We start from the raw sequence: 25,276 nt of genomic DNA, 5'->3' as shown, positions 1-25,276 counted from the left end.
AGTGTATACATCATCACACTCCAGACAAAATCAGACTAGACATATGCTGACGCTACATAGGCGTTGCATGAAGCTACCATCGTCTTTCCAAAGAGACTGATTTACACTTGAGTAGGCTTCAACACACTACATGCTCATTTCAGAATTTTACAGATGTTGAAATGTAAAGGACACCTGCTGGAAATGTGTTGGCTTCTAGCTGTTTGTACCTAACTCATACACACATACAGTATCTTTTTCATTCAATGTCACTTCTTCACTGTTTGTCTGAGTCCAAACGTTCAAGTAGGGAGAGTCTATGGCCGTGTTCGAATACCCGTACTTGTCCACGTTTTGAGTCTGGAGCTAGAGCACTGAAACACGGTTATCATACAGCCCATAGCCTTCCTTTGGAGAGTAATGCTTGACACAGATTCAAATGGACAGAAATGAGGAGAAATAGCAAGCAGTAAATGTCAGCGTTTTGCCAATGCAAATGTGCTTTGATAATCTGGGCGTCAACTCTAATTGAGAAGAATGGCAGAAATGATGAAGTGATGAAATAGGTTGGGGTGCCCGTGGCATTCTTTTATGGCATTGGAGGGTTGGCTGATTTGATCTCCGTCAAAGGCAGTCCTGGGGCTGGGCTAAAGTGTGGATGCCAGCTTGGCATTTAGCATTAGTAATGGACTGGTGAGTTCCTGTGAGGCAAGCCCAGGGTTAGGTAGGATACTTTCTAAATGTAATCCGTTACAGTTACTAGTTACCTGTCCAAAATTGTAAATCAGTAACGTAACTTTTGGACTCCCCAAACTCAGTAACATAATCTGATTACATTCAGTTACTTTTAGATTGCTTTCCCCTTAAGAGGCATGAGAAGAAGACACAAATGTATGTTACCAATTGAACCACATCTATCGCAGGATAAATCAATGTTAAAGTGTACATAGCTGGCCATATATGGATGTTACATTTTACTTTATGGGTTGGTTATGAAGGCTTCTTCTAACCCATTGTCACGTCCTGACCATAGAAAGCTGTTCTTTTCTATGGTAGAGTAGGTCAGGGCGTGACAGGGGGGTTTTCTAGTTTAGATTTTCTATGTTGTTATGTTCTAGTTTTTGTATTTCTATGTTTTTTTGGGGGGATGATCTCCAATTAGAGGCAGCTGGTCATCGTTGTCTCTAATTGGAGATCATACTTAAGTAGTTGTTTTTCCCACCTGGGTTTGTGGGAGATTGTTTTTGAGTTAGTGTATGTGCACTTCTTTGTCACTGTTTGTTGTTTTTGTTCTTTAGTTTATTTGTGTATCTTGCATAGTTTCACAGTTCAATAAAATATGTGGAATGATACACACGCTGCACTTTGGTCTGCTCCTTCCGACGAACGACGTGACACCCATCGCTTTCTACTACATATAATAATACGATTAAATTATATCTTTACATTAAAAACCAAAGTCAGAATTCCAGTCATTCCAATAAATGTTATATCACTTGATCTTCAAGAATAGGACTTGGAAATATGGCAGTATAGATTAGCCACATTTTTTAACCGCAAAACTAAGGACTAATTAGCCAGTCTTACTCGGTTTATGATTTTGTTGTCATGGAGGACTGACTGTGCTCATTGATTTGAGTTGAAAAATAAATGCTGCACTCATGGAATGGCATTCTTTAAGCACTAGTGAAAAGTGCTATTTACACATGAAAAATGAATGACATACGCTGCATTTGCTTTAGGCCTATCGTTTAAGTTTTTGTTGGTGACACTTTGATATCTTGATAATGTAACCGATGTGAAATGGCTAGTTAGTTAGCGGTGGTGCGCGCTAATAGCATTTCAATCAGTGACGTCACTCGCTCTGAGACTTGAAGTAAGGTTTCCCCTTGCGTTGCAAGGGCCGCGGCTTTTGTGACGCGATGGGTAACGATGCTTCGTGGGTGTCAGTTGTTGATGTGTGCAAGGGTCCCTGGTTCGAGCCCGGGTTGGGGTGAAGAGAGGGACGGAACCTACACTGACTGTTACAATAACATGCAGCGGTTTAAAGGGCAAATCCACAGATGAAATATAACCAAACGGCTCCCCACCTCTGTTTTGGTAAAAAACTGAGGGATGGGCCTGGAGAAATGTAACCACTCTCAGGTTAATAGACAGGACTCTGGATGCAAGGACTGACCATCCATAACATCAACATTATAGTTTTAACCATGTTATGAGGTTATACAGTGTTTGTTTACATTTACAACAAACATTTTAGAAAAACAAGCTTAAATTCTGGGTTCTCATGGAGTGTGACAGTTGAACTAAGATCATGAGGCATTTATAAGTTATATTCTTCAAGAATCAAGGGATCTATATATATATATACACTGCTCAAAAAAATAAAGGGAACACTAAAATAACACATCCTAGATCTGAATGAATGAAATAATCTTATTAAATACTTTTTTCTTTACATAGTTGAATGTGCTGACAACAAAATCCCACATAAATAATCAATGGAAATCCAATTTATCAACCCATGGAGGTCTGGATTTGGAGTCACACTCAAAATTAAAGTGGAAAACCACACTACAGGCTGATCTAACTTTGATGTAATGTCCATAAAACAAGTCAAAATGAGGCTCAGTAGTGTGTGTGGCCTCCACGTGCCTGTATGACCTCCCTACAATGCCTGGGCATGCTCCTGATGAGGTGGCGGATGGTCTCCTGAGGGATCTCCTCCCAGACCTGGACTAAAGCATCCACCAAGTCCTGGACAGTCTGTGGTGCAACGTGGCGTTGGTAGATGGAGCGAGACATGATGTCCCAGATGTGCTCAATTGGATTCAGGTCTGGGGAACGGGCGGGCCAGTCCATAGCATCAATGCCTTCCTCTTGCAGGAACTGCTGACACACTCCAGCCACATGAGGTCTAGCATTGTCTTGCATTAGAAGGAACCCAGGGCCAACCACACCAGCATATGGTCTCACAAGGGGTCTGAGGATCTCATCTCGGTACCTAATGGCAGTCAGGCTACCTCTGGCGAGCACATGGAGGGCTGTGCGGCCCCCCAAAGAAATGCCACCCCACATCATGACTGACCCACCGCCAAACCGGTCATGCTGGAGGATGTTGCAGGCAGCAGAACGTTCTCCACGGCGTCTCCAGACTCTGTCACATGTGCTCAGTGTGAACCTGCTTTCATCTGTGAAGAGCACAGGGCGCCAGTGGCGAATTTGCCAATCTTGGTGTTCTCTGGCAAATGCCAAACGTCCTGCACGGTGTTGGGCTGTGAGCACAACCCCCACCCGTGGACGTCGGGCCCTCATACCACCCTCATGGAGTCTGTTTCTGACCGTTTGAGCAGACACATCCACATTTGTGGCCTGCTGGAGGTCATTTTGCAGGGCTCTGGCAGTGCTCCTCCTGCTCCTCCTTGCACAAAGGCGGAGGTAGCGGTCCTGCTGCTGGGTTGTTGCCCTCCTACGGCCTCCTCCACGTCTCCTGATGTACTGGCCTGTCTCCTGGTAGCGCCTCCATGCTCTGGACACTACGCTGACAGACACAGCAAACCTTCTTGTCACAGCTCGCATTGATGTGCCATCCTGGATGAGCTGCACTACCTGAGCCACTTGTGTGGGTTGTAGACTCCGTCTCATGCTACCACTAGAGTGAAAGCACCGCCAGCATTCAAAAGTGACCAAAACATCAGCCAGGAAGCATAGGAAATGAGAAGTGGTCTGTGGTCACCACCTGCAGAACCACTCCTTTATTGGGGGTGTCTTGCTAATTGCCTATAATTTCCACCTATTGTCTATTCCATTTGCACAACAGCATGTGAAATTTATTGTCAATCAGTGTTGCTTCCTAAGTGGACAGTTTGATTTCACAAAAGTGTGATTGACTTGGAGTTACATTGTGTTGTTTAAGTGTTCCCTTTATTTTTTGAGCAGTGTATATATATATATGTACAGTTGAAGTCAGACGTTTACATACACTTAGGTTGGAGTCATTAAAACTTGTTTTTCAACTCCACTCCAGAAATTTCTTGTTAACAAACTATAGTTTTGGCAAGTCGGTTAGGACATCTACTTTGTGCATGACACAAGTAATTTTTCCAACGATTGTTTACAGACAGATTATTTCACTTATAATTCACTGTATCACAATTCCAGTGGGTCAGAAGTTTACATACACTAAGTTGACTGTGCCTTTATTAAAACTTCTTATGGCTTGCAGGCAGTATTTCGACGTCTGGATGAGAAGCATGCCCAAAGTAAACTGCCTACTACTCAGGCCCAGAAGATTTGGATAGAAAACACTCTAAAGTTTCCAAAACTGTTAAAATAATGTCTGTGAGTATAACATAACTGATATGGCAGGTAAAAACCTGAAGAAAATCCATCCAGGAAGTGGGATATTTTGATGTGGGTAGTTTTCAATTGAATGCCTATAGAGTATCTAATGGGTTAGGACCCAGATTGCAGTTTAAATTGGCTTCCAATAGATGTCAACAGTCTTTAGACATGGTTTCAGGCTTGTTTTCTGAAAAATTAAGAAGAATGAGACCTTTCTGTCAGTGGACTGTAGAATCATAAAGTGATGGTTTACGCATGTGACCGAGTGCGTGCCCTTCGTTGTTTTTCCTTTCTATTGAATACGCTATTGTCCGGTTGAAATTTTACCGATTATTTAGACAATTGACAACCTGAGGATTAATTATAAACATCGTTTGACATGTTTCGACGAACTTTACCGGTACTATTAGGATGTATTCGTCTGCATGTTGTAACCGCCTTTGAGCCAGTGGATTACTGAACAAAACGCGCCAACAAAACAGAGTTTTTGGGATATAAAGAGGGACTTCATTGAACAAAACTAACATTTATTGTGTAGCTGGGACTCTTGTGACTGCAACCATATGGAGATCTTCAAAGGTAAGTGATTAATTTTATCGGTATTTCTGACTTTTGTAATTCCTTTACTTGGTTGTAAAATGTTTGTATGCTTTTGTAAGCGGGGCGCTGTCCTCAGATAATCGCATGGTATGCTTTCGCCGTAAAGCCTTTTTGAAATCTGACAAAGCGGTTGGATTAACAAGAAGTTAATCTTTAAGCCGATGTATAACACTTGTATTTTCTATGAACGTTTATTATGACTATTTCTGTATTTTGAATTTGGCGCTCTGCAATTTCACCGGATGTTGTCGAGGTGGGTCGCTAGTGGAACGCCTGCGCCAGAAAGGTTAAACAGCTTGGAAAATTCCCGAAAAATATGTTATGGCCTTAGAAGCTTCTGATAGGCTAATTGACATCATTTGAGTCAATTTGAGGTGTACCTGTGGATGTATTTCATGGCCTACCTTCAAACTCAGTGCCTCTTTGCTTGACATTGTGGGAAAATCAAAAGAAATCAACCAAGACCTCAGAAAGTCTGGTTCAAGTCTGGTTCATCCTTGGGAGCAATTTACAAACACCTGAAGGTACCACGTTCATCTGTACAAACAATAGTACGCAAGTATAAACACCATGGGACCACGCAGCCGTCATACCGCTCAGGAAGGAGACATGTTCTGTCTCCTAGAGATGAATGTACTTTGGTGCGAAAAGTGCAAGTGAATCCCAGAACAACAGCAAAGGACCTTGTGAGATGCTGGAGGAAACAGGTACAAAAGTATCTATATCCACAGTAAAAGGAGTCCTATATCGACATAACCTGAAAGGCCGCTCAGCAAGGAAGAAGCCACTGCCCCAAAACTGCCATAAAAAAGCCAGACTACGGTTTGCAACTGCACATGGGGACAAAGATCGTACTTTTCTGAGAAATGTCCTCTGGTCTGATGAGATGTAAATAGAACTGTTTGGCCATAATGCCCATCGTTATGTTTGGAGGAAAAAGGGGGAGGCTTGCAAGCCGAATAACACCATCCCAACCGTGAAGCACGGGGGTGGCAGCATCATGTTGTGGGGGTGCCTTGCTGCAGGAGGGACTGGTGCACTTCACAAAATAGATGGCTTCATGAGGAAGGGAAATTATGTGGATGTATTGAAGCATCTCCAGACATCAGTCAGGAAGTTAAAGCTTGGTCGCAAATGGGTCTTCCAAATGAACAATGACCCCTTTCATACTTCCAAAGTTGTGGCAAAATGGCTTAAGGACAACAAAGTCAAGGTATTGGAGTGGCCATCACAAAGCCCTGACCTCAATCCTATAGAAAATTTGTGGGCAGAACTGAAAAAGCGTGTGTGCGCAAGGAGGCCTACAAACCTGGCTCAGTTACACCAGCTCTGTCAGGAGCAATGGGCCAACATTCACCCAACTTATTGTGGGAAGCTTGTGGAAGGCTACCCGAAATGTTTGACCCAAGTTAAACAATTTAAAGGCAATGCTACCAAATACTAATTGAGTGTATGTAAATTTCTGACCCACCGGGAATGTGATGAAAGAAATAAAAGCTGAAATAAATCATTCTCTCTACTATTATTCTGACATTTCACATTCCTAAAATAAAGTGGTGATCCTAACTGATCTAAAACAGGGAATTTGTACTAGGATTAAATGTCAGGAATTGTGAAAAGTGATTTTAAATGTATTTGGCTAAGGTGTATGTAAACTTCCGACTTCAACTGTATATGTAATTTATGTCCAAAAATGGATGCAGCAACTACAGATCGCCCCTTTAAGTCTATAAAGTGTGTGAGTTTGAACATGTGTACATTTTTTATCAGCATGAATTAGATTGAGCAATAAAATCCCCACTTTTATTCCATAGGCTGGGATCCGCAATGTGCAGCTGTTGCAAGAGCGCATTTTTCACTGGCTGTCCACTGGTGTCAAAACCAATGATTGACAGGCACCTTAAACTTTTTGAATTCAACCATTATTGGGTTCAAATCCACATTTAGATTTGCGAACAGCCATCCACAACAACCACAATCCCTAAGGTGCAAATGGCTAAATGAGAGAGCAGCTGTGATTCACATCAATGCGCTATGTAGATATCAATAGTAAGTGATATCCGAATCGCCGTTGACTACATCACTGCTGTCATCCTTACCTCCAAGCGTTTATTCAAATTTGATAATCTTTGGATGCCGACAGCAGTTGGAATACATAGCTTGGACTGTAGCCTACAAAAGCCCATTCCTGCTCTTTTCCCGCGATTCATCAAACACATTTGGGGTGTGTCATCATAGTGTTCTCTGACTTATGGTCAGACTCGTTCAGGTGGAACAAACTTAAACTCGCACCTTTTTTCAAGGCTAATTTGAATGTCATTAAGAAAACAGAGAAGTGTCAACGATTGTAAACCTCCTTTCTGAATTTAAAAGTAATCCTCGAGGTAATCATCTAGTTTTTCAAAAGTATCTGTAATCTGATTAAAATATTTCTGCTGGTAACGTAACAGAATACAGTTACCGTTTTTTTATAATCCCCTACATGTAATCCGTTACTCCCCAACCCTGGGCAAGCCAGGGATGTTCACTTTCACCTCCTTCAATTTAGCCTCTAGAGATATTCTGGATCAGTTGACTGCCCCGAAGGCCTCACTATGGTACAGTAGCTATAATCCTTTAATACGCGTAGGGTTGTAAAGGGAGGGTATATTACTTGCAACATTCTAAATTTACCAGTAAATTACCAGAATTTTGGTATCTTTCAAGGATTTTATGTAATCTAGTGGCCCTTTTGGGTACTTCAGATTATCACAGGTGTCTGCAATTATCTCTAGCCCTCTGTGTGGATTTATCACATGTAAAATATATGAAATAATGAAATAAGATAAAAAATATATAGAATAATTGGAATGACAAGTTGTAAAACATTATCCTAAATATTAACCATCAATTTAGTAGGGTGGCAGGTAACCTAGTGGTTAAGAGTGTGAACCCAGTAACCAAAAGGTTGCTGGTTCAAGTCCCTGAGCTGACTAGGTGAAAAATCTGTTGATGTGCCCTTGAGCAATACACTTTACCCTAATTGCTTTTGTAAATATAAAATGAATACCATTGATGTTTAATAGGAGGGTTTCAGCATGACATTTCCATTATATATTTTTCTACACACTTATTTATTTTACTATGTCAATATACATTTGTTGTCAATGTTTCACCGTCAAACTGGAGGCAGATGTGAAGAAAAATCAATTGTTGGAAGAGTTGCAGTTGAAAATGGAAAATAATGCCTCATTGAATACACAATACACAAAGAACCATGATGTAGTGTTGTAGTGTCTCTCTTGTCGTGATGTGTGTTATGTCCTACTTTTTATTTGTAATCCCAGCCCCAGTCCCCTGCAGGAGGACATTTGCCTTTTGGTAGGCCATCATTGTAAATAACAATTTGTTCTTAACTGATTTGCCTAGTTAAATAAAGGTTAAATAAAATACAATAAAATATGTGTTTTTCATTAATAAGTATATTATCTCTTGAACCATATGGTCTATCTACTAGAAACTTATGGACAATACGGACACAGATATAACAAATTAAAACTATATGAATACATTTTCAAGTATAAATGACCAAAGTTACGATAGATTGCCATAGTTTTTCTGTTATTACCAAAATTACTGAAGATTCTGGTAACTTTGGTAAATTACCGGTATCTTTGGAACCCTAAATAGGAGTGAATGTAAAGAGAGAGGGAGTAACCAAAACTAGCTCAGACTCATGCACTATCTTCAATCTTTAAATGCATTGAAAATACATTTTATATCAAACAATCTCAAGAAATTATAAGTGATAATTATTTTATTTTGACTTTAATTCAATAAATGTCCCGAAAACTTAAAACCCATCAAAGGATCCCATCAATATATCAAGGAACTGTAGAAGTATCAGCCTCACTGAATACACAATACACGAAGAACCATGATTGGACCAACACAATCAACAGTCAACAGCAGTAGTGAATGAAATCATGAATGACTGTTCATTCACAGATAGACTGCTCACACATGTAATCCATGAACGATACGAGAGAAAGGATGAGGGGTGAAATTCCATTATGCCAGATAATAATGGCCACAGAATCACAATTTTATCAATAAAGTGTACAGTCCTGGCCAAAAGTTTTGAGAATGATACAAATATTAATTTTCACAATGTCTGCTGCCTCAGTTTGTATGATGGCAATTTGCATATACTCCAGAATGTTATGAAGAGTGATCAGATGAATTGCAATTAATTGCAAAGTCCCACTTTGCCATGCAAATGAACTGAATCCAAAAACAACATTTCCTCTGCATTTCAGCACTGCCACAAAAGGACCAGCTGACATCATGTCAGTGATTCTCTCGTTAACACAGGTGTGAGTGTTGACAAGGACAAGGCTGGAGATCACTCTGTCATGCTGATTGAGTTCGAATAACAGACTGGAAGCTCCAAAAGGAGGGTGGTGCTTGGAATCATTCTTCTTCCTCTGTCAACCATGGTTACCTGCAAGGAAACACGTGCCGTCATCATTGCTTTGCACAAAAAGGGCTTCACAGGCAAGGATATTGCTGCCACTAAGATTGCACCTAAATCAACCATTTATCGGATCATCAAGAACTTCAAGGAGAGCGGTTCAAATGTTGTGAAGAAGGCTTCAGGGCACCCAAGAAAGTCCAGCAAGCGCCAGGACCTTCTCCTAAAGTTGATTCAGCTGCGGGATCGTGGCACCACCAGTACAGGGCTTGCTCAGGAATGGCAGCAGGCAGGTGTGAGTGCATCTGCACGCACAGTGAGGCGAAGACTTTTGGAGGATGGCCTGGTGTCAAGAAGGGCAGCAAAGAAGCCACTTCTCTCCAGGAAAAACATCAGGGACAGACTGATATTCTGCAAAAGGTACAGGGATTGGACTGCTGAGGACTGTGGTAAAGTCATTTTCTCTGATGAATCCCCTTTGCAATTGTTTGGGACATCCGGAAAAAAGCTTGTCAAGGAGAAGACAAGGTGAGTGCTACCATCAGTCCTGTGTCATGCCAACAGTAAAGCATCCTGAGACCATTCATGTGTGGGGTTGCTTCTCAGCCAAGGGAGTGGGCTCACTCACAATTTTGCCTAAGAACACAGCCATGAATAAAGAATGGTACCAACACATCTTCCGAGAGCAACTTCTCCCAACCATCCAGGAACAGTTTGGTGACGAACAATGCCTTTTCCAGCATGATGGAGCACCTTGCCATAAGGCAAAAGTGATAACTAAGTGGCTCGGGGACCAAAACATCAATATTTTGGGTCCATGGCCAGGAAACTCCCCAGACCTTAATCCCATTGAAAACTTGTGGTCAATCCTCAAGAGGCGGGTGGACAAACAAAAACCCACAAATTCTGACAAACTCCAAGCATTAATTATGCAAGAATGGGCTGCATCAGTCAGGATGTTGCCCAGAAGTTAATTGACAGCATGCCAGGGCGGATTGCAGAGGTCTTGAAAAAGAAGGGTCTACCCTGCAAATATTGACTCTGCATCAACTTCATGTAATTGTCAATAAAAACCTTTGACACATATGAAATGCTTGTAATTATACTTCAGTATTCCATAGTAACATCTGACAAAAATATCTAAAGACACTGAAGCAGCAAACTTTGTGGAAATTAATATTTGTGTCATTCTCAAATCTTTTGGCCACGACTGTAAACCTACGCCTATATGCATTTCACTGACAACCATAAGAGGAGATATCTAAGCTCATTTGGAAATATTGATTTCCATATGTAGAATATATATCGAAATGGAGAGTGTATAACCTACAAAATATTTTTCTTATCCCTGCCAATATGTTGTTTGGCTGATCTTTTTGACGGTAGCTAGCTGGGCCGGGTGTTGCTTTGCAGGGATCTGGTGCACTGCTAGGATCTGGATAAGCTAGCCTCTAGGACTGTAGCCATATGGGGAGAGGATAGAGGGAATAGGAGGAGAGAAAAGAGGGGGGATGGTGGGAAGAGTGAGGAGGAGAGAGAAGGGGGAAGGATACCGCCTGCCTGGCTGGCTACTTTGTTGGCTGCTTGGAGGCCGTTCTAATGCCATCAAGTCAGTCAATCAGTCAATCAATCAGTAAGTCAGTCAAAGCAATACATCGATTTTGTTCCTGTTCAGAAGTAACACACCTGTTTAAAAAATACAACAAATCAACAAGGATCTCATTCGTTGATTCAGGTGTTTAAAAGCCTGGACACCCTACCCTACATCCATCCATACTCAACCAGGCATGGCATCCCCTAGGGTAGAGTTCTGCATCAGGTCGGATACCCATGGTTCCCCGCGGCTGACATTTGTGGAGATAAAATATAGGAGTGTCTACAGATGTAAGATCTTAATTTGATCACCCTGTTGCAGGATAACTTTCTTCTAGTGTATTTATGGTTAAAAAAGGCTTCTAAAGTTTGTCATTTCCACTTTGATTTTTTTTTTATCAACCCCTACAAAAATGTCCATTAATTAGAATCCACATAATAATTCACATTTCACGTTACTGCTAGATTATTTTCCTGCTGTAGCAAACTGGCCCAAATTAAGATCCTACATCTGTATATAGTGTCTTACACGGGCATGGCCCTATGTAGGCTACCCTATGGCTAAGTCTTAGGCATATCCAGTATCACAACTAGGGCACTAATGACAATTAACAGAATTAAGAACAAAATTCTCAACTTCTTTTGACAAAACGTCTCACTGAACATCCCATAATCCCTTGAACAGCACAAACAGCACGACTCAGCAATCTGCCCATCTCATGAGAATGGAATTGACAATCGTCATGGCTACAGTGAGCTCCAGTGCTTCAGGTGCTGGTAGAGACATGCCATGATAGATTAGAGAATAGGACAAGAGAATATATGTTGGCTGGTTCCATCATCCATCTGTTGCTATGACAACACTATGCGGTAACTCTGTGACTAAAACAATCTCTGGTTTAGGGGTACATGAGGAGGGGGAGGGGCACAATAGGCAAGAGAGGAATTCATTGTGAACTGAAACATATTTCCAAATGGTCATGCAAAGACGCAGCGGAAAATTTGTACCAAATGAAATAGCCTGAAATAAATGATTTTACTGTTTCATTCTACACCCAATGTAGGGAGTGCTTATATTTGTCCTGTTTCACACAATGTATTGTCATACATAACCAACCAATGCAAGAGTTTGCTTATTGCTTCAACATGCAAGCTGCCTGCTCTCCGACACACCTACCAACAGGCTAGGACGTCATAAACTTTGACGGTAGTGCAAATCGAACGGGTGCACAAGGAAAACCTATCCACAACAACACAGCTATTCATCCCTGTCATATTGTACGCTATATATACAAAAGTATGTGGACACCCCTTCAAATTAGTGGATTTGGCTATTTCAACCACACCCGTTGCTGACAGGTGTATAAAATCGAGCACACCGCCATGCAATCTCCATAGACAAACATTGGCAGTAGAATGGCCTTACTGAAGAGCACAGTGACTTTCAACGTGGCACCATCATGGGATGTCACCTTTCCAAAAAGTCAGTTTGTCAAATTTCTGCTCTGCTAGAGCTGCCTCGAATACTGTAAGTGCTGTTATTGTGAAGTGGAAATGTCTAGGAGCAACAACGGCTCAGCAGCAAAGTGGTAGGCCACACAATCTCACAGAACAGGACTGCTGAGTGCTGAATTGCATAGCGCGTAAAAATCATCTGTCCTCGGTTGCAACACTCACTACCTAGTTCTAAACTGCCTCTGGAAGCAACGTCAGCACAATAACTGTTTGTCGGGAGATTCACCATGCCCAATGCCAAGCGTCGGCTGGAGTGGTGTAAAGCTCGTCAGCATTGGACTCTGGAGCTGTGGAAACGAGTTCTCACGCTTCACCATCTGGCAGTCCGACAGACAAATCTGGGTTTGGTGGATGCCAGGAGAACTCAACCTGCCCGAATGCATATATGTCAACTGTAAAGTTTGGTGGAGGATGAATAATGGTATGGGGCTCTTTTTCATGGTTCGGGTTAGGCCCCTTAGTTCCAGTGAAGGGAAATCTTAACGCTACAGCATACAATGACTTTCTAGACGATTCTGTGCTTCCAACTTTGTGGAAACAGTTTGGGGAAAGGCCCTTTCCAGTTTCAGCATGACAAGGGGGGGCAGAGAGTGGGAGAGAGAGAGAGAGAGAGAGGGAGAGAGAGAAAGATTGGGAAAAGAGAGGGATAGAGAGAGAGAGACAGAGAGAGAGCGAGAGAGAGCGAGAGAAAGATGGGGAAAAGAGAGGGAGTGAGAGAGAGACAGAGAGAGAGCGAGAGAGACAGACAGATAGCTGGTGCCAGGCTCATCTATAATTGAGACAGGCTGCTCAGAGGAGCTTGGACTAAATTCAAGAGGGTGTCCCCGTGATGGAAATATCCATCCAATATTAAGCAGCACCTGAATTCTCCTCCCTCCCACTCACTGTATCTCTCTCTCCTACTATCCCTCTCTATTTTCATCCCTCCCTCCCTCTTTCCTTTCTCCATCTCTCTCCATCTCCTCCCTCCCTTTCTCCTTCTCTGTCCCTCTTTCTTCCTCCTGTCTTTCAATCTCTTTTGCTTCAGTAGCATATGCACTGTTGGTGACATTACCTCAGTCTTCTCTCCTGATTCAGTGAGACTGTGGAACCTGATATAGCAGATTTGACTACAGGCCATACTGCAGAGAGATGCACAGCAAATCCACATAAAAATGACATTCCACTCTCTGCTCTCGAAAGTCATTCAATTCAATAGATGGCTTTATACACATATCATCATCGCTCGTATCACCACTCATAATTCCAGATGGGATAGGTCAGGGTGGCTGTTATAGCCCTTTTATCTTCTAGGAAATTTGCATACTACTGCAGGTTGGCACTTTGTCATTCCAATGGTGACAGAGAGCTTCGCTTCATGCTATTTAGATGTGTTCAGTGCCTATTGCGGAAACCCAGAGTGAATGATAGGGACTTTAATGTAGCCAATGAATGCAAATTCTTGTCTCACTGATATTATAAGTACCAAACAAAACTCAACAAAGACAATAACTAAACAGATTGGACGTAGAAACTTGCATACACCCACACACACACGCATACACACACGCACACACACACACACACACACACACACACACACACACACGTGCGTGCGTGCACACACACACACACACACACACACACACACACACACACACACACACACACACACACACAGGGATAGAGGGACAGAGTTATATTTCTCAAGTGTGAAGGATGAGACTAATGGCAGATTTACTCAGAAATACAGAAATAGTATGTTTCATGGGGTAGTCAATGTAATGTTTCATTTTTAAAATGCCACTGATTGGAACGAGTCATTATTGTGGCACCTACAGATCTAGACAGACAGCGCAACAGAGAGAGAGATAGAGAGAGAGAAAGTGAGCGAGAGAGAGGGGGAGAGAGAAAGCAGAGAGAGAGAGAGAGCAGAGAGCAGAAAGAGAGAGCATGGAGAGAGAGCGAGAGAGAGAGCGAGAGGGAGTAAAAGTGAGAGTTTGTGTTGAATCAGGTATGCAAAACACTGAAATTCTACAATCACCAACTCGTCGGTCCTCTCCCTCTCTGTTTACCTAAAGTGTTTGTGTTTGGGCCTGTCTGACCCTCTGGTCTAGATGGAATGTTGACTTACTCTCGTGTGTGTCACCCTCGTGAGCTGCCCAGAACACAATAAAAATATGGGCCCAATAAACCCTATGGGCCCTCGTCAAAAGTAGTGCACTAAATGAGGAATAAGGAGTCATTTGGGATGCAGACCATGATGTTTATGCATGAGAGATGGTGATTGGCCACACAGCATGTATGGGTTTCTCTACTCACCCAATCCCCACAGTCTGCTCTGCGTAACAGAGGTTAAGGCTGTGTGATTATTCCATTTGAATATGTGAATACGTTGAGAAATTCACATTCAAATTGAGAAAATATGTATTATAGTGGCGCCTCCACACACACCACACACACACACACACACACACACACACACACAGAGAGCGACGCCTACATTCAATTGAATAGAATAGTCTGCATGTAATAGGATAGATTGAGATTAAGCATTTGTAAAAACAGGATGTTGTTGTGTGACAGAATTTCACGACTGTCATTACACTACTTCGGCAGAGTGAGAGACAGAGAAGGAAAACAGAAGAGAACTCTACAGCGAGCGTTCATCAGTGGAACACGGATGGATGTGAAGATTGCAAATGGATCCCATTGCAGCACAGAGGCATCAAGCTCTGGTTTCCTCTTGATTAAATTAAAAAAGGGACCGAATCGGAACGAATGGCGTCACCACCGACACACACACACACACACACACACACACACACACACACACACACACACACACACACACGCACTACATTATGTATAGTGATTACAACAAGATTGTCTTGTTCCATCTCCAAGAGAACAAGGCCCGGGATGACCTTAAGTGTGTTTGTTGTTGTAGTATTCAGGACAAACAGAGAGACAGCAGGGAACTGAAAGACACAACTGAAATGTGCCACTTTGGGTGGTACATTTTAAAGAACTCGAGGTTGATAGCATAATGCAGATGGTGTTAAGATCATTGCAACGTTACATCACACTCGGCACCTCTATACTGTATGACGCGAGGCAAGCAGCCATTTTGGATCCTTGAATGCACAGCCGTTCCGAGCGAAAGGCATACCTCACTTACTAAAGGACAACGCAATAGCTAATGTCTGACGTAAGCACAGGAAATGGTTGGAGGAGGACTTTGTGCTGTAACTTTATAATAGAACCAAGCTATAAAAGGAACACCAAAGGTTCACCAAAAGGACAAGATGTCAACTCATAATAGATTCATCTGCCTGACAAAACTCTGCTGAGGCAAGAAAATCCTTCACAGGCTGTAAAGGACAGAGACTGGTTCTAAGGGCCAGGGGATTACTGTAAATTGGAGGAGATTGGCCTGCAGGCTCCAAGTGGTCCATCAGGGCATCCAACTAAATGACCAATCACCCACGCCACAATCACATCTCCCTCGGCAACACAATATCAGAGAAAAATCTGATTTCAGAAATGTATTTATTTATTTTACCCTTATTTTACCAGGTTAATTGACTGAGAACACATTCTCATTTACAGCAACGACCTGGAGAATATCTAAAGGGGAGATTAGGAGGGATGAATGAGCTATTTGGAAGCTGGGGATGATTAGGTGTTCATGATCATACATGCTCTTTTGAATTTTTTTCGGGGGAAAGGTCGTAATTTCCTGATGTTCCTCAGGGGCTTTTTGCTCAGTCTGATTGGAGGGGCCTGGCAGGGCCTGGCTCCCCAGTGGGTGGGCCTGTGTCCACCCAGGCCCACCCATGCCTACGTCCTTGATGTGCATACCAATGTCATGTCGTTTTACCAATACTTAACCCACAATATGAGTATATTATAATGTAACGCTTATGATCAAATCAATTGTTATAAGGAGGTGAAAATCCTGTCTGTGTTATGAGGTTTGTGACCCTCCCTAGAAATATGGCTCATGGTCTGAGTCCCAAATAGCACCATATTCCCTACTTTTGTACTACTTTTGACCAGAGCCCTATGGGTCCTGGTCAAAAGTAGTGCACTATATAGGGAAAAGGGATCCATTTGGAACACACCTTACAGAGTCAGGAAGTTTAGACCCGGAGGTAATTAGAGCCTTACAGCTCCAGCAACGATAATGAGGACCCCTCTCTCTCTACCCCTCCAATCGTTCTTTTCATCCCTTCATCCCATCTCTAGGGGCCGGCCTGGCCAGCGAAAGATAGCAGGACACACTGTTGATTTATTCTCCCAACACGGCAGGTTTGAAGATCAATGCAACATGAAGGTATTTGTGTCCTCATTAAGCGATCGATGCCTGTGAGGCCTCTCCTATGTTGGAAAAAAACACACTGCAGAGTCGGTCCATTCGAAAGACATACGAGCACTGATATGAGTTTGTTAATGATGTGTTTATTGCCAGGGCTACTTCACACCCCATGTATTCATCCACACGTCTATCGAGCTAAATCACTTTATCAGACCCCCAGACTACGTCCTGGCTTAGTAACCGTACAAGCCCCTAGTTCCCTCATTCTCCCACGTCGTCCTCTCTTTCTTCACCTTCATACCTCCGTCATCCATCTCTCCAGTACTGTCCTCCACCCTACCTGTACACATCCCCCTATCCACATGCAGGGTTCTCCCCGGGATTTCTTTAACAAGGTGGAAATGTCGCGTCAGCACACATCAACCCATGTTTCATGGCCAGTCACCAACTTTAACCCCGGCTTCAACCAGCTCTTATAAAACTGTTCAGCCCTTGTAGGTGGAAATGTCAGCCAGGCCAGCGATTACATGCACCTTGACCATTACGCAACCGCTACAAGCTTAGTCATCTGGATAGGAAGGAACATCAACGTTAGAGGGCACCGTGTGCACCCTGGGTGACCCTGGTTATTGGATATGGGAGAGGCGGTTTAAACTTTCACTCTGCCACACGCTAAGCATGCGACCCATCAAAACAATAGCAGCTGTCATGCCAACTCATAATCTCCATGGAAAATTCAGAAGCGGCTTAAACTAAACGACTCATTCAATTATATGTCACCTTTTTATGTATTTAGCCAAGAGGCAATGGAATTGACCAATTTATTTCAGTTTCTAGGTTTGTGCAATATTCAATTTTGTATACAGTGAATGGAGATGCAATTGTCTTCACAAACAGATACTGTGTTTTTCTACTTCAAAATCTCTAGACAGAAACCCCCTATCTGAGCGGTACTAAATGAGATGTCATACATACACTGTAAGTGTTTTGTTCAACACAAATGACCTACTGAAGTGTTTTACTTCAGACACCCAGAAAAGTCCCTTGTCGAACCAAGCCCATTCCATTTCCTCTCTCTCCTGCATTATTCTGTCACTATTCACTGACCCTTATTTTGCTTCAAATTTCTCATATAAACGCAAAAGCATGAGCAACTAGCCCAGTGGGGAGGACTCCGTAGTCTGTACTCACCATCCTTGCGGTGGTAGGTGATCTCCACCTTGCGCTCCTCAGACCCCATCAGAGCCTGGGCTACCTGGGCGATGGCATGCCTGTTGGTGAACTCTCCATGGAGGAAGTCACAGGTGCACGGCCTCTGCATCACGTCCGGCCGCGAGAAGCCGGTCATCTCACAGAAACCATCGTTGCAGTAGATGATGGCGCAGTTCTGAACCCGGGCATTGGCTATAATGAATTTCTTATCTGTGAAGTTGTAAAAGAGTGTATGATCATAGTGGGGAAGAATGGGTAGGTTGACACATTCATGGTAGCATCAGAGGTATGTGATAAAATACCACTCTGCATGATGCTTTAAATACAGTGTAAAATGTACACTGTATTATAAGTCACTCCAAAATATAAAGATGATAAATTAAACATTTCGTTTTCAGTCTTATCATGATTAAGGGTGCATTGCTTCAGTATGTGTTAATGGAGGTGTGTGCTCTATTCTACTTGATTTATGTTCATGTCATAGCCATACTATAAAACAGAGAGATCCACATTTAATAACTGGCACGTAACCACTTGACTATAACCATTTCAAATGTGGGAGTATTTGAAAAAGGTTATATGTCTGTTGTTTGGATACTACTTATTACCATGTCATCTTGATGAGAAACATAAGTTGTTGCTACTTCGAAGTACCTTAAATAATGCTCAATGACATCCCATATTTAAATTATTTTGACCTCAACTCTCCCACTTCTAAAGTATCAGAAGCACAACAATACTAGCTCTTGTCTTACTGATTGTTAAAAAAAATGTGTCGAAATTCCAATATTCAGATAAAAAATATTAACTTCATTTATTTGTTCGTGTGCAAGCAAGGCAAATAAATTTTCCCAACAAAATTAATATTATTAATTTAAAGATACATTATTGTGAAAACACAAAGATAATACTCACTTTGTCCCTCAAATTTCTTTATAATTATCCCCAAAAAGGTGTTTTGTGGCGCAACATGACCTCTCCGAACAGGCATGATTATTGCCAAAAATAAGAAAGATTCCGCTGTCCAAGTAGGAACGCACTTTTCTCCTGATACTCAAGTTCTAGTGGTTCCAACCGCTAAAGCCTGAATGTCTCCCCTTTGTCTATACTCATCCTTAGGAAATCTCCCACTCTTAGCTCTTCCGACCTTTTCCTTATTTCAACATAAATATGGTCCGACCAGGGCACATTTTGAAGCCTTCAAAGTGCACGTCGCCCGCATTGACTCTGGAGTAAAAGGTTGCTGCACAGCGTAGTTTCTCCAACATTTCAAAATGATCATGTGAGGGACCCTGCCGCCGCTCTAAAGCGTTGCGCTCGCTGCTACTGCTGCTGTTGTGGAGAATGGACTGATGCTGCGGTGCCACGGATAGTGACGTTACCCCGCTCAGGGGCAGCGCTCAGCTCATGCACCTCGCGCTCAGCTCAATCAAGGCTGTGGATAAAATCGTATATCCATGCGTTGAGAAGGAGCTACGGGTGACGCCAGGCCAGGGCAATAAAGGTGTATCGTCTATTTTTACATTGACCCATGGAAAACACGTGGGCTTATGTCTCCCGTTGACTGTGGCATTCCTGTAACTGCCAATGCATAGAATGCATAAGATGACTGCATGAATTTTAGACATACTGTAGTTTAGCAGATACAGAGAAAGATACAGTTCCACAAATGAATCAATGGAAACAGGCCACAGCACTAATGATTGTATCAAGTTACAGAGAGGGGGAGAACATTGTAGACGTGGTTCCCTGTCCATGGTGCTGAAGTTGTAACAAAACTCCTTTTAGAACTACTATGTCAAGTTCATTTTTATTCTCCCCCCACACACACTTAAAACATCTGTCTCAGAATCTCTGCACAACCTCACCACCAATCTGGTCCACTGAGAAAACAATACAATAGCCAGGCTGCATGGGAAGATACTATACTTTAGAACCTTTGCGTCCCCCAATGTTGACCATACAGAGCAGCAATTCCGATGTGTCTCTCTACATTGTAAGACTTCTGTCATTTCAACAGTAAAACCCTGTAGAATGCAGAGTGAAATGCCGCGCATGTGTTTTACAGCGTTAATGCTGTAGATTGCACTGCATACTGGGTCAAATGCAGAAAAATATTGTTATTAGCTGTTATTTGAAGCCTCCTGTAAAAATTACTCTAACAGTTTATAGCTACAGTTTCAGTTTCAGACGCCAACCTCATACTGTCGGGTGAGACACGTGAAGCTCAGAATATTTTAGTAAGTATCTTCTTAGCAGTGGTGAAGTGGAAGAATATTTGTATCACATGCTGGGTTGGTACTGCACCTTGACTTGTTTATAAGTATCTTTATTGAAAGACAACTTTGAAAACTGCATGTTTTCTTAGCTAACCATATGTGTTAACTGTTGTTACTTCTATTGTCAATTATGTTGCTAATTGGTTTTAATGTTGTTATTAATTTGAATAAATGTATTTTATGTACAAACGTATTGTTTTTCTTACATTTAGATTTCAGGGAGCATTTCACTGTAGTTCTACAGCATTATACTGGCACCAGTTGCCAGCTTAATACTGTAATTTTATTTACAGAAGAGATGCTGTAATATATTTTACGGAACAATCTTCCTTATTGTAAAACATGTTATAGCATCCCTGCTGTAAATTTTATATTTATTTGTAAAGTATAAATTGCAAAAGTTACCATAGATTACCTGTTAATTACCAATATTAAGGAGGATTCTGGTAACTTTGGTAAATTAGGGGTAGCTTTGCAAACCTATGTTTACTTAACTGGAGTACATTTGAAAAAGTAGTTCAATACATCCAAACTACTTAGTCATAAATTACCATCACACTCACGCATGCACACACGCACGCACGCACGCACGAACGCACACACACACACACACACACACACACACACACAAATTGCTGAAAAGGGCATGACTGCCCTACAGTCTGAATCACATTAAGGTCCGGTGTGACAGCCTTTTATGAAGTGTGCTTATTTCACATACCCAACTCACTGATTGGACTGGCACTGTTTTGGCACCGCCGCGCAATCTGTCACTATATTCACTGAACTGTATCTAATGTAGTCAGATTATTCAAATGCATGAAACAGGAGACAAAGAACAATATCTGAGTGTGGATAAGAACAAACTGTCCTTTTCAACAACAATCTGAACGAAACACCATCAAATCTGAGCTCCCTACTATCATACGCATGCCAAAAACGTTGTAAGAAACAGCAAAAACAGACAAAAGGTGTCTGAATTCTAGCATTCTACTTCAATGAAATGGCAGTCTGCATACTGTATGTTGTTGATTATTTTCGCTATCTGTTCAGAGACATGGACGTGTGAAATATAATTCACATCGAGAGGTTATAGCCATGTAATGAAAGCTGCAGTGATCCCTACGACAATACGTGAAGTGGACCAACAGGAATGTGTTGTACTGTCACCTACCCTATACCACCAGCAAGACAATAAGCTGGGGAACAGTTTCACTCCATCTTATCTGGATGTGAGAGACCCGTAGGCTGCAGGTGTGACGGTAGATAGTGCTTACTGAAATTACCCACAAAATGATTTCTCTGGGCAATAGTAAAAGACATGTAGCTAGCTACAATTCTCAGAGACATTTCCCCCTGACTCTTGTCCATGACAGCTGTTACAGTATTTATTAAAAATAAACACGGCTTGGTGTAATCCCTCTCTCAGGAGTCACTGTCGACTCATTCAAGAGTGAAAGGCAGAGAGAGAGAAGTCAGTGGCTGAATATGTTTGAATGAGAGAGGGAGGGAGGTAGGGAGGGAGGTAGGGGGGATTAAAAGGAGCGATGGAGGCTGTGTTCCATTCGCCCAAATACCCACAGTGCATTATTTAGGTGGAGAAAGAGAAAGGGAGGTGGAAAGGAAAAAAAGGGAGGGAGCGGTTAAAAAGAGATGAGGAGGGATAGTATTTTGTAATTCCAAGTTTTTCATGATACAGTCTGGCTTGTTTTACACAATGTTGCACAATATTTGTTCAATATTTACAAATTACTAATCATGAGAAGAAAAGGCTGACGCTGCATATACAGATGTAGGATCTTAATTTGACCAGCATTGTCGCAACAAAATAGTCCTGCATTTCTTTTGTTTTGTAAGTTTCACTAAATAAAATATGTGGAACTCAGAGCACGCTGTGCCTTGGTCCGTCTCTCCACGCAACTGTGACACACGTTCTTAACACTTGTATGGCGTTCTGGTCTGTGGGACACATTTTCAATGTTTACTAAAAGAAAAATTATACAATGAACTATTTTTTCAAGCTGAGACTCATTGGCCTTGGCTCATTTTCTGTGAAGAACATGTAAAAGAACACATTTTCATTGAGTGGACACTGTGCACCCCCCTTCACATTTATACTACATATGTGGTGTTCTGGTCCACTGGACCCGAGGGTAATAAAAGTGTGTAAAAATGTGTGTGGGTGAAAACAAGTAAAAATGAAACAAAGGTTTGCTGTGTGCCTTCAATCTTCCTCCATGGGCCTGCTGTTTCAAACATAGCACTAATAACCTGTCTGTCTCCCTGCCTGTCCGCCTGTCTCCCGCTTTTCTCACACTCTTTACCCTTTGTAGTGAGTGAAACTACACAATGTCTTTCGGGAACCTGCACAATGTTATTACAATACATTATTTTGATACATTGTAAAAAAAAATCTGTATTTTCCCACACTGTACCCCAGCCAGGTCCGAATTGGGGGAGGGACACAACAAATAAATAGCTTTGAATGTGTGGCTCCTTACCACAACCAATCAGTTTGGCAAAAATAATCTCAGAGGGCCTTAGAAATACGTTTTGCAGAGAAAGAAGCTAGTGTGGAAGGACCGCCTTCCATTTTGGAAGATTAATACATGTCTCTGTCATTTCGGAGTCTGACAGTGAGTTGGAAGAAGAGGATGAGATTGACCTTCAGCCTGCCCCAGGACCAGCCCATCAGCAACCAGCCCCAGGACCAGCTCGTCAGCAGCCAGCCCCAGGACCAGCTCGTCAGCAGCCTGCAGGAGGAGAAATATGGATGTCAAAAAATTGTGAAATTGAATGGTCTTCATGCACAAGGAATGAGCCACCCCTCATGGCTGCCAATGTGATAAGGATGCAACCAGGGCCGACGCGGATGGCGGTTACTCATGTGCAGAACATAGTCTTTTGAACTGTTCATCCCAGACACCATCCAGAAAATCATTCTGGACTGCACTCATTTGGAGGGAAGGCGTGTTTTTGGAGAAGAGATGGAAGGAGATGGACCAAACATGCATACTTTGGGGTTCTTATCTTTGCAGTTGTTTTCAGATCCAATGGGGAATCCACAGAATCCCTGTAGGATGCAGAGACCGGGAGATAACTTTTCCGTGCAACAATGTCTCTGGAAAACTTCCACATTATTTCCAGGATTATCCGCTTCGATAACCGAGACACCAGACCCGCTCCGGGGCAGAGAGACAAGCTAGCTGCAATCATGTTCGTGTGGGACAAGTGGGTGGACCGCATTCCCCTGTTTTACAACCCTGGGCCCAACGTTACTGTTGATGAGCAGCTTATGCCATTTAGGGGCCGCGGCAGTACATACCGTCTAAAGCCAGATGGAGGACCCCTGTGAAGAACCAAGGGATGCGGGTTGCCCTGGAAGTGACACAGGGACTCCGTGGCCACAACATTACATGCGATAACTTTTTTACTTCACACAAGCTGGGTCAGGAGCTCCTCAAGAGGACTCTGACGATGGTAAGAACAGTACAAAAAAACAAGCCAGAGCTCCCACCTCAGCTGTTGAATACACAGAACAGGCCTATCAATTCCTCTAAGTTTGTGTTCATGGCCAAAACGTCCCTTGTGTCCTACGTGCCAAAGAAAGGCAAAATGTGGTACCCATGAGTACGCTGCATAGGGATGGGAGAATCTGTAGCCAGGAACATAAAAAAACAGAAATCATAATGGATTACAGTGCCACAAATGGAGGTGTGGACAATTTAGACAAGCTGGTGACTGGCTACAGCTTCAAAAGAATAACCCTACGCTGGCCACTTGTGATATTCTTCAACATCTTGGACATCTTGGCATATAACGCGTTTGTCATCTGGATGGCGTCGAACCCAGATTGGAACAGAGGGAAGCTCCAGAGGAGACGGCTCTTTCTAGAGGAGCTGGGCAAGGCATTGGTAAGACCTCAAATCCAGAGCAGGCAACATATCCCAAGGACCCCAGCTTCTGTAGCCATAGTGAGGAGGATTCAGGAGGAGGATGCTGGTGCCCCTTCCGCCCGACCCACAGAACCAACGACTCCAATACCGGAGGTAAGTGTGAGTGATGTTGTTAGATGTGTGTGTATCTGACTCTCCTACCGTGGCCTGCTGTAACTATATATGTGAGTGAGTGAGATGTTAGTTCAATTCCTGAACTAAGTGTTTTCATCATTCTAGATTGCAGCCGGTAGCAACAAGAAGAAGCACTGTGATGTGTGTGTGACCCAAAAAGGACAGGAAGACACAGTACACATGCATGCAAGTCAAGAAATACATTTGCAACACACACACAGTAAAACTATGTCCCTCATGTGGTGTGTAGACCAGCCGTAATTTGTGTTCAATGGGGCTCATTTTCCATTTCCATAAAATACTGTATGTAAAATTTGTCCTTCCAATTTGTTCAGTTCAAAGCAATAAACATCAATAGTGATGAAAACCTTGTTTCATTTATATTTGTTCAAGATAAACATGATTTATTCCACCCATGTCTTGATTATAATGGATTTTTATTTACAAAAATCATATTTTATCCCAAAAAACAAATACCGCTTTTATTGATCAATGTGATCTAGCAGAGGTAAATGGCCAATAGTAACCATGTATGCTGTCTATATTGCTTGTCATTGATATAAGTAAACATCTAAGTATTAAGTGTTAAGTATTTTTACGTAAATTGATATGGCTGTATTATTTTAAAAACCCAATAATGTTGTTGGTTCATCAGACCAGTGAAAATCGGGTGAATAACAAAAACATGAACACTACACAAGGTTTAAAATCCCCTGTCATCCCTACTGCATCTGATCTGGCAGACTCACTAAACACATATTCTTAATTTGTAAATGACGTTGGAGTGTGTCACACCCTGATCTGGTTCACCTGTCCTTGTGATTGTCTCCACCCCCTCCAGGGGTCACTTATTATCCCCGGTGTATATATCCCTGTGTTTCCTGTCTCTCTGTGCCAGTTCATCTTGTTTGCCAAGTCAACCAGCGGTTTA

The 25,276-nt window shown here is 42.3% G+C and overlaps 1 protein-coding gene across 4 annotated transcripts in view; it reads right to left on the bottom strand.

The window, feature by feature from the left end:
• LOC115179733 (potassium voltage-gated channel subfamily H member 7-like) overlaps positions 1 to 19,414 on the bottom strand; it is an 84,374-nt gene extending 64,960 nt beyond the window's left edge. For all 4 annotated transcript variants that reach the window (XM_029741433.1, XM_029741434.1, XM_029741435.1 and 1 more), the window contains exons 1-2: positions 18,912 to 19,414; positions 17,976 to 18,206 (exon numbers count right to left, since the gene is read on the bottom strand). In XM_029741433.1, the coding sequence (XP_029597293.1) occupies positions 17,976 to 18,206; positions 18,912 to 18,987 (307 nt within the window). In that variant the 5' untranslated portion in view covers positions 18,988 to 19,414. The remainder of the gene's footprint in view (positions 1 to 17,975; positions 18,207 to 18,911) is intronic.
• Positions 19,415 to 25,276: the final 5,862 nt, after the last annotated feature.

The sequence above is a fragment of the Salmo trutta genome, chromosome 39 (assembly GCF_901001165.1).
Source record: "Salmo trutta chromosome 39, fSalTru1.1, whole genome shotgun sequence".
Taxonomy (NCBI): domain Eukaryota; kingdom Metazoa; phylum Chordata; class Actinopteri; order Salmoniformes; family Salmonidae; genus Salmo; species Salmo trutta.
This window is presented reverse-complemented; position numbering and strand designations above follow the sequence as displayed.